We start from the raw sequence: 10,665 nt of genomic DNA, 5'->3' as shown, positions 1-10,665 counted from the left end.
CGCGACCCCGAGAAGTGGAGGCACGCGACGAAAGACGACTGTACGAGGAAACGCGCAAAAAAAGTCGGCTAATGTGTACGTTAACGTGTCGGTAGCTCTCGCGCAAGGACGCCGACTGGATCATCGCTAAAAGCGTCGCAACCGGTTCCACCAGAAGCGCGCGTTATTCGATCGTTAATCGACCGGTCGAGATAACGAGCCTCATGCATCGAACCCGTCGCGATATCGTCGACCTCGATATCCGGTCAGCGAGCGATCAATCACCGGCGGACGCTGTTTTTGCATGTTTTTCGCTCGCAGCGGGGAACTGGTTCTGGTTTCGCGACGAGTTACGCGTTCGCGCCGATGATACCGCGCTTCTGAAACGACTTTCGTCGTTCGAGGAAATTGCCCGAACGATCGCTTCGATCGGCCGACGAGGATCCATCGCGCGTTGATGCGAAGTCGTCGCGACTCCGGAAATCAGATAACCGTCTCGCGACGGCCGATGACAAACGACGAAGGTGAAATTTATAGCTAGTGCCTGGCGGCTGTTTCATGGCATTCGTATGCACAGCCGGTCTCTCGCGCACCTTGCGACTTACGACACCGGTACATTTTCCAGCGCGTGTTCCGCGAAACAACGACGACCACGGCAACTGCTACGGTGGTCGTTGCGAAACCTTCCGTCCAACGACCATAGATGTACATAGACAGAAGTCCGTGGCACGCGCGTTCTCGTGCCCACATCCGCCGCGTTACGATTTCCATGGTCCCGTGCTGGTGCTGAACGCAATCGGTGTACGTCGCCAGCGAACCTCTCGATCGACGAGCGTAGGTCGACACCACTAGCGCGTTCGTTTCCGAACCAAACCACCGTATTTCTATCCCAATAAGCCAACTCTCGGCCTTGTTCGCCGACTTTTCGTTCAAGGTCTCCCTCCGAGCTGTCCAACGGAGATTTCGTCGTCTCGTCTTCGTAGGTTGGTCGCGGATTGTCGAAGAATTTAGTGTAGCTTCGATACGCCGCTACCGATCGAACGCGTTCGACCGAGAGAAAGTTGGGACTCGTCGTAGATGGACGAGGACCAAATAGACGTTGTACGGTGTAGGTTGGCGATCGGTCTTGAAATCGACGATTCAAGCTCGAGTTTTCTAGCCGTGAAAAAATCCATCGAGAGAATCTCTACGTTCGAGAGAGATGCTATGGTCCGAGTCGAGCTATCCGTGAACGCGACCGTTAAAATCGTTAGACTGGCAGTAACGATTGGAGAGTTTGTTAAATTACGGAGAACACGCGGCCAGATATTCGTACGCCACGCGCGACACAGTTCTTCGTTTAATCGCACACAACGATGCTCCGATCTTCCCTTTCTACCTGTCGTGGTTTTCTCTGGTCATTGCGGCGATCGATCAGCTGCTCGCTCATAGATGGAAGGTTTCACCCCGCGAGAAATTACTTATACTTTCTCCGAAGCTCGAATCGTTTCGCGTGTCGCGCTCCCCTCCTCCGACACTCGTTTCCTTTAACGAGGCGAATTAATTCCTCGAGATTCTCGGATCACTCTACTTACCCGCGACGCGAACGAGTCTACTCGCCGGGACACGAACGAATACCGAACGAGAAACTTTGGTCGGATTCGAATCGGATTACTGCCAGCTGTAAGAATTCATTTTTCCTCATTTTTACGTAGTCCGTCGGAAAGAACTTTTCTCTGCGTTTGTTGTTGTTATTAACCCATTTGCATCCAAGCGCGGATTATTATGCAATCGGACGACTGTGTTCTATCACGATTATTACGCGCGCTGCCACTGCTTTTTATTTCAGTCGCTAAGTATTCTTCAGATGTGAGAGATCACGTTTGACCCGTTTGTCAGCATCTCGTTTATATCAATTTATTATTTTCCAAACGAGTCTTACTTTTGTTGTGAAATTCTTTTTAACTGCCACTATGAGTAAGCGTACTGTCGATCTTGATTAAATTCGACAAATTCAAATTGAAAAAATATTCCAATTTTATAATGTAAACTACAATTTAGTTGCCCCAATGGATCTTGATGATTCGGATCAAAGTATACAAATAGGACATACCCGAAAACGTATCCGTAGGATCTCATCGAGCGAAGACAGCGAAGTTGATCAGTGCGGCAGTTTTAAATTCTAAATAATGTATTTTTTAATCGTTTTGAGCAGTAAATTTTCGGTAAACTCCGTGAACAACTCGGATGTCATTTACTGCACCTACGACCGACCGCGCGCAGTGATGGGACCAGTCGTCAGTTGAACGCCGTTGATGCCTTCAACTGTCCTCTTAACGGGATAGAGATACAAAGATACGACGCGAGAAGAAGTAAATTACACGCGCAAATATACGCAAAAGAGGGAAAAGAGTAGGAGAAAGGCGTACGAACGGAGGTTTGAAAATCGCGATGAATACAACAACTACAGTGTACGTTGCAAGAAGCTTCTCGAGGACGATGCGATTGTCGAAAAAGATGGGCGTCACGGTATACAGAGTCAACGAGATGGACAGTTCCATTAATACTAGAACTATAGTTAACACGAAGATATTTCTATCAAAACCAGTGAAAATGACTGGTCTTTAAAAAGCACCTAATAATAGAATATTTGTATATTTATTAATTTATTACTTTCTTACAGAAGTAACACCATGTTACGTAGTAGATTTTTGCTATTATTAATCCATCTGGGATCCCTAAACGAGGATTGACACGTTTATAAAATTGTAGAGCCAGTCTTTTTGACCGCTGTGGTATTTCTAGTGTTGGCATCTAGGAATTTTCCTGATAACTGATATCGTCATATCGAACGATACGCGGTAAAAATTTGAAAACCGTGTGGGAAGTTGTAGAAAACGGGGAAGCTGGTTAATTAGGGTTCGATAAACAGATTGCAGCACTTTTACGCTTTGAAAAGTACCAGTCATTTTGACTGAACAAAATAAAATTCATCATATTATTCTTTTAGTTATCGTTGCAAAAGTCATTACATCATTGCGGAAAAAATATAACACGAGGTAGGAATTTAAAAATAAAATTGTAAAACCAATCAATTTGACTGGCGTGATAGTTCTAGTGTTAGTACGGTGAAAATGGTTATGGGTAGTGCAGGTTATCCTTTGTCATTGCATCCGCGATTTTTTCCACCGAACATTTGCGAATAATATCGTTCGGCCTCCCACGCGAACCGAGCTAGTCATTCGCGTGACGAACCGATGTCGCGGTAGCGTTCTCCTCTCTGCCTACGCCGATCTCGATCGTCCACGGAGCGGAGTATGAGACAAACCTAAGTGTCCCTGGGTATCGCGTAACCTGCGCCGACTTCGTTCGATGGAATTCTTCGACGAACCTGCGGATATCGCGCGGAGATCGCATCGAACCGCTATAACGCGATCGCCGCTTCTAGAACGTCGATTTGCTCGTTCAGCCGTTCGATTTACGATCGTTGGACGCGCTGGTCGTTCATCGTGAAAGTCGACGGAAAAGGGAGCAGGTTTTTGCCTGCAAAGAAACATAAAACGCGAACGGAGCGTTCTCGAATCGCGGAAGTTGTTACGCGTAACCACCCTTAATTATACCGTTACGAGTCATCTTCGACGAGGACTTTGCGATTACGCAACGATCGCGCAACCGCGACGAATCGCCCTGTCGTTTGGCGCGTATCCCGACGGCTCGGGCGATCTCTGCGTTGGCAATTTTATTCTCTTCGATAGATCGTCGATGATTCGTTAAGTGGGAAGCGGTAAGACGTTTGTCGGTTTCTCGAGTTCCGATTCGCGCCAGTCGCCCGACTTTACGTAGAACGTGAACAACAACGACCAATTGAGAATCGTTCGAGTATCGACTGTTAGTCCCAGATACGGTTCGCGAGATTAGAACACTCGTTAGGACGAACTCGTCGCTAGGTTTCTTAAGTTAACGACGACACGGTACGATGGTTGGCGGAAAATTTGACTCGATGGAACTTAATTGCGAACGATCGACAGATGGGTGACCGTTAGAGAGAGAAGGCGCGAGTAGCTTTTCGTCGGAGCCCGAAGGAAAGTCGCGAACCATCTACCAAGTTGTTGCGGCTAAGACGCGCTGCTGCTTTCTAAAACCTCGTTTACTATGTTCAGCCACTTTTCGTCCATCGATTTGAAATTGTTCGAATTTGCCCGTGTAGACACTCGGGGTCGGTCGAGTTGAAACGACTCGTAGTCGTTCGACCAGAAATAGCCCGTTCTTCTATCTTTGAACTGATCGCTTCGACCGAGACCTAGTCGCTTCGAGTATAGTTGCGCGATGCAAATGGGACTTAACCGATGAATATTTTCGCTCAAACAGCGGACCTTTTCGGAGTCGAAGATACCGGAGATCGAGTCCGTCGACGTAGCTGGTTAAACGCCGATGATTCGCCAGAGTCGGCACGCGCTGGCAACCGAAAGTCACGAAACGAGTCTTACGACGAAACAATTTCATGGTCTAAAGTTCCAGTGTACTTCTCCTTTCAAACGTCGTTTCGCGCGATGCGTTCGTTCGTCGCCGACGAAATCGCGCGATGCTAAGAAGCCAACCATGACAGGCTGGCGTTTTCGTAGCGAAAAAAGACCAGCGGCCTGACGAATGAAACGCGCCACGTATTCGTTAAGACGATGAAAGGGGGCGGCGTTTGTCTCCCGGGGACGACTTGGACGGCGCTAGTCCGAAGTGTAGAAGTCTAGAGAAACCGGCCACACGCGGTTCTCGATGGGGAACGTGGAGCGTAAGATTCTCGTTACGCCGCGGTACAGCGGGTTGCTGATATCGATCGGACGAGTTTCTCTGAACTTTTGCCGACAGCCGTGAAAAAAACGGAAGTACGCTGTATTAACAAACTCCGCCTTCGCGAGCCATTCCAGATCAATGCCCCACTGGCGTATCGAGCGAATTTTCCACGCTGGCGTCGCGTATCCACTTGCCCTGGCTTTTCTCTTCCCCTGCCATTCTCTGTCTTCCGGATAACTTCCTCCATAAATAACACGGTGTCTGTCTCTTTGTCGCAGTATCTTCGCGCAACTCGATGATCACCCGCTCGAAAGGCTCGACGAGAGAGCCTCGAGGCCGGTCAGAGGCAATGACAGAGTCCTCGGTTATCGATTATGCAGCCGGTCGAAAATAGCAGCTGCCGTTTACGATTCTTGGATCGCGGATCATAAAGAAACAATTAGACGACACTGAGACGACGTGGAAAATCGTCGACGGTGATTTATTATCGCAGTGATGGCAGAGTCACGATCGCGATAGCGACGTAACATTATTCGCGACCGTGACACCCTTTTATTCGCGAGTGAATTCGCTCGCTGTGATCGTAATTCTTTTATTTTGCTCTGAATTATTTCGCCTGCAATATTTCGAGATACAGCGTGCAGAAAGGTATCCGCGTATAACCTTAGTTTACTTTATTTAACGTTAAACATGAAGAACAGTTGAATTTTCTTTTCCTTGTCTTATATCGGTATCTTAACACCTTACAGCTCGGGCGCAGATTCTCTCTGGCCACGGCTCTCTTTCGGTTTAGACTCTCCAATACCATTCTCTTCGTCCATCGCGAACTGGTGTAAAATTGTGGGGGCTTATTTTCAAACTGGTGTAAAATTGTGGGGGCTTACAAAGCGACGCAACTGACGCAACTGAACGAGGTACCTTAGTGCTAAATAACAAATTACTGCTCAAATAACGAGAAAGATTGTCGGTGGTGAAAAGCCGATTAATAGATTATCGATCGGCGAAGTGTTAAAAATGAAAAACAGTTGAATTTCCTTTTCTTTATCTTACATCGGCATCTTAAAGACGTTCTGTCTCGAAGATATTCGTTGTTCCTGTCGATTTCAAGACCGTAATATATTAATTTGATATCGTCGATGTAAAGATGATAAGGTTACGCGATGCGCGCAAACAACAGTTATATCTCTCCTCCGGTCAGAAGCGATCAGGAAAAATCGCAAATCATCGTGAGGTATCACCAGCGTGATTGAGAACGAACGTGATCGAACTGCTCGTAATTCACAAATAGCAGTTTGCGCTGTCTCTAATTAGATACATCGTACGTCATTCGCGCAGATGCATGCGAACGAACACACTCGCGTAAGTAAATAAGTGGTAAATTCGTTACGTATGACGTTAATCCTTTGCTGCAAGGTACTTACGCGTTAACCAGCAGCACACAGAGAGTTTAATCGTCGCGCATCGAGCGATTCATCGGTGACGTAACGCGCCTTTCGAGATTAAAATTAATTCCTTTAGAAAGACGAGCAGCAGGAGGCGAGGAGAATCTACGATTTTGCAGTTTCGTCATGAAAGCTTGTTATTACTTTCACGGGCGAAAGAAAAATCCATTCGGCGGGAAAGACGCGAGACGATAGAAATAGAAAAGAAATAATAAGCGAGAATTTGGAAGAAGTAGCTGAGGTATAGAATAAAAAATCATTGAAAAATCTGTCTTAAAACTTTGACTGCTGCGACAACTTATTGTCCAAATTGTCCCGACCAACCTCAGCTTCGTATACAATGCTTTAAAGTTTTACATCCTAAATGATTTTCTTAATAAACCATTTTCCTATTATTTTTGTAATCATACAATAGTTCTATTACTTCCTGTGGAATATCTTTTCAAATGCCTACGACGATTCTTCGCAAGTAGTCAAATAAGCGTCTCCCGAATACCGATCAGAAACTTTGCTGTCGCCCGAATATGGGTGACGCGGCAGTAAACGTGTTAAGGGGGAGAATCTCAGAGATTCCATAGGTTCACCGAGTATATCAACCTTGTGATAGACGCTGTTAGCGAAATTCATCGTCCTATTGAAACAGTTACGCTAGTCGTGCTTACGTTATGCATAAACGCTGCGACGTCGTGTAATTTCGCGTTATTCCGGATAGGCATATTACATGAAATACACGAGTGACGTACGAGTTACGAGACCTCTAAGAACGTGCAGGATTCCAAGATTCAAATTCCTAACAACACCGTCGCAATTGTGGGAATTAAACTACACTTAAACTGTATAGGGGCACTGTACAGCTGCTGTCCAAGTAATTCTTAAAAATTAGCGTCGAACGTCCCGGATATCCTCGATGTGAGATTTATATAATAAAGAGTCCGGATAACGCTGTCATGTTCTGAGATAGGTTTGATCGATCGACTGTAGCGGCGTAAGCGTCTTAGGACGTTTCGATACGAAGATTCCTCACATAGTTGTTTTGCCACAGATGATTGACACTGTACGACGCGCATAACGTAATAAACTAACTCTGGAGAAAGCAATTTCGCTGCTACGTGCAACCTACAACCTGCGACAAGTTCAAACCTTTCGGTACCTCCCCTTGACAAGTATAAATAGACGACCATGTTCTTCAGAAGTCAGTCAGTCGAGCGAATAAGTATAACGAATCGGTCTAGCGAATCAGCGTAACAATTAGTATCAGCACCGCAGTATCGCGCAGTCTTATAACGAATATCATCGATTGCGATTAACTTTGTATTCTACATTTCAAAATATCTGTGGCGGCACTCGACAACAAACACCGCCACTCGAAACTAACTTCTACCGGACGACGATAGCGCAGTGGTTAGCACCTTAGGTTACGAACGTTCGGGATCCGGTGTCCGTAGTCCTATTTTTCTTCCACGCATCTAAGTTAGAAGAAAAATAGCAGTACCCCAGCAGCGATATCTACGGCCAGCATCTCGAGTATCACGGACGACACTCACACCTCATATCTGTAAATATAGCTAATTAAATTAACTCGTCCCATAATTAATTTAAACGACTACACGTCACACCGTGCATCACACGACAATAGGAAATGTCCGAGGGCGAATCGCGTCTCTTACGAGTTTAGATACCCTACGAATTTGACGTGCGGATTTATAGCGACGAGAAATAATCTTTCTGTAGTATGTCGCAAAGTGGCAGGAAAAGGTAACGTCAACATCTTTAACGCAAAGGTAACCTGGTATTTAATTTGTTTCAGATCAAGCTAGAACGCGTTCTCGGAGTAACCGTATCGAGCAATGCAGCCCTGGATTGCGACGCGACCAGCGAGTTGGTCGCTTATCCTGCCGGGTAAGTTCGAGTCCGGTCTCTTGCTTTTCTTCCATCGATTCCTCTTCCATTGTATGTACGTCGATCCAACTCTGTTACGCGTACCATCCGCACCCGTGTCCTCTTTCCCAACCCTATTCTAATCTCGCGATTCCTCCTACGACCCTATTTCTCGTCGATTTTCAGCCTGGTTTCCTATATCGGTAGAGAAAGTGGCGATTCGGGCCCGACCTTTTCAATCTTGTAGCTACTCGTAGCGTTTACTCGGTTTGGCGATTAGAATTCCGGACGCCGCGGTACCTTGGAGGCTAAGTGGTTGCGCTGATACTCTCGTCTTGGAGACGCGACGCTTGGAAACGTCGTGGTCGATCGGCTCGGTCGCGACGTTAGTAGTCTCGTCGTTGCAGCCTCGAAATTATTGCCATCGTCCGTCGAGCTCTAAATCGTTCGCCGATAATAGCCGGTATCGATTGCGGAATTAAAGTAATTGGTGGGTTAAGGGGCCGCAAGAACCGGGCAAAAGGGAGAGTGGCGCTCGTCGACGATCGCGCTCGCATCGCGTATCGCCTTGAACGAGATCGAAACTTTTGCTACGGTTTATTTCTACGCGAAGGAAATTGCTCGCGTGAACGGGAGCGGTGAACTCCGTGGCTATTTAACCGTAATCGGAAAGTAGAAGTAGCAAGGTCGACTTTTAAAAATCGTTTCGCTTTTCGCAACTTTCGACAGACCCAATGAACGACGATCGGCGGAGAACTTGGTCGACTCCGGGTCGTGATCGGAATGAAAGAGGAAGGAGGTCGTATTACAAATCCGACAAGTTGTTAGAAGTCGGTCGATATTCGTGGGAACGAGCATGCAGAAGAAAGAAGAGATCCTTTGCACAACGCGCGGCACACGGAAGCGCGGCTTTATCTCGATCGGCGATATCGGATCGCGATATTTCGATAAAGATGCTCGCTGGTCGGTGGAAGCTTGCGAAACGTCGATAGGCTTGGTCGCGCGCGTGTCCCAGATCCGTTGTTTCTCGCCGTTCGACTTTTCGCTTTTTCGACCGCGATATCCTTCGCCTCAACATCCTCTCAACGATCGATCGAGTCGTCGGGCTAAAAGTCGAAGACGAACCGCTGCTGGTTGGCTACGTCGTTCCGATTCGCCGATCGAGGCGACTCTTTCTCCCTGAAAATCGCACGGAACACGTTTTGAACATCGTCGCACTCGCCTGTACGATATTTCGAACTCGCGTTCCGAACTTTTGTCAGACGCCGGCCGTGAAGGAAGAAGGCGACCGTGAAAGAAAGTTCATCTTCGTTAGCGCTTTGTTCGGCGCTGTAAAAAAGTGCACGTGCGATTCTACCGGTCACGGATAAACGCGGACGGTAGAAAAGAAGGCTCGCGCCATGAATGGAAGAATGGCGAAAGTGCGATCGGAAGATTGTGGACTAAGACACTGAGGTATCGCGTGTCAAGAAACAAGCATTTCGACCGCGCTACGTGGTGCCGCTCTTCTGCGGTTCTCCCAGGCTTTTTCCTCGAAATTCGCTTCGTAGCTGGATCTCGCCTGCGATGGACGTTCACTTCTTCGCTTTTCCATTTGTTTCGCGTTTTCTCCGCGATCGATCGACGATCGGCACTGAATTATCGCGTGCAGTACGCGATCGTACGTAACGGATACGCAACTCGTCGTCTCGCGGAACTTGGGAAAAGACGGTTGACTCGACGAAAAGAAACGTTTCGGTTCGACGACGTTAATGCAACAACGGAACTTTTTTATTCTCAATGCTCGTTGAATAAAAGTTTCAGCAAAGTAATTCCTCTATCGAATATACGCGCGAAAGTGCGCGTCAATTAAATCGCGTTTGGTCTCGTTTAAAGAAGGTTAATTAAAAAGATATCAGAAATAAAAAAGTTTCGTTCGTTTCATTCTCGTGGACAATTTAGCGTCGCTTCGTGGACACATTTGGCTTCCGATCGGGTTACGCTAGTCAGCCGTCGAACTTCGCGGTGTGTCGTAAGGAATATTAGGGTGTCCTTGGGGGAAACTCCCCTCTGTAGCGCGGGGATGACGACCGATCAATTAGAAGGAACATGATGGAACAAGATGGCCTGCTCGCTTAGAGAGAAAAACCGTATTCGCCGAGCGACGCGCGCTCGTTAACCCATTGTATCGCTAATTACGATCGCGATAGAGAAAAACGGCGGAGTAGGATGACGCGTTAACTCGGCGCGTAATCAAGCGTCGCTTGACAGAAAGCACGGCGACGAGCGAGAACTCGTGATTTTCGCACGTGCTACTTGAGTCGCCTAAATCCGCGGCGCCATCGAGCCGGACGTCGAGAACGTACATGTCGCGGATACGTCGGGTGCAAGCGAACGAGCAAACAGCTATGTACGGTACTCGGAAATCGGGTCAAGAGAGCGGTGAATGGACCAAAAGATTCTGTGTCGGAGATCCGCCTCGAACGATAAGCGTCGGCGACAATTAAATCGTTCGATCGACCTGGCAACCTCTGCACCCGTTGGCTGTTGTGTACGCGTTTTTTACCGCGTCAAGCCACGCCGATTCTTTCCTCTCGTTTCGTCGACGACTCGATCGGCC

The 10,665-nt window shown here is 47.5% G+C and overlaps 1 protein-coding gene across 9 annotated transcripts in view; it reads left to right on the top strand.

The window, feature by feature from the left end:
- LOC100748428 (mitogen-activated protein kinase-binding protein 1) overlaps positions 1-10,665 on the top strand; it is an 85,814-nt gene that overhangs the window by 49,953 nt on the left and 25,196 nt on the right. For all 9 annotated transcript variants that reach the window (XM_033323874.1, XM_033323876.1, XM_033323873.1 and 6 more), the window contains one exon: positions 7,996-8,087. In XM_033323874.1, the coding sequence (XP_033179765.1) occupies positions 7,996-8,087 (92 nt within the window). The remainder of the gene's footprint in view (positions 1-7,995; positions 8,088-10,665) is intronic.

Source organism: Bombus impatiens, unplaced genomic scaffold (genome assembly GCF_000188095.3).
Source record: "Bombus impatiens unplaced genomic scaffold, BIMP_2.2 scf_1275, whole genome shotgun sequence".
In the NCBI taxonomy this organism is placed as follows: domain Eukaryota; kingdom Metazoa; phylum Arthropoda; class Insecta; order Hymenoptera; family Apidae; genus Bombus; species Bombus impatiens.
This window is presented reverse-complemented; position numbering and strand designations above follow the sequence as displayed.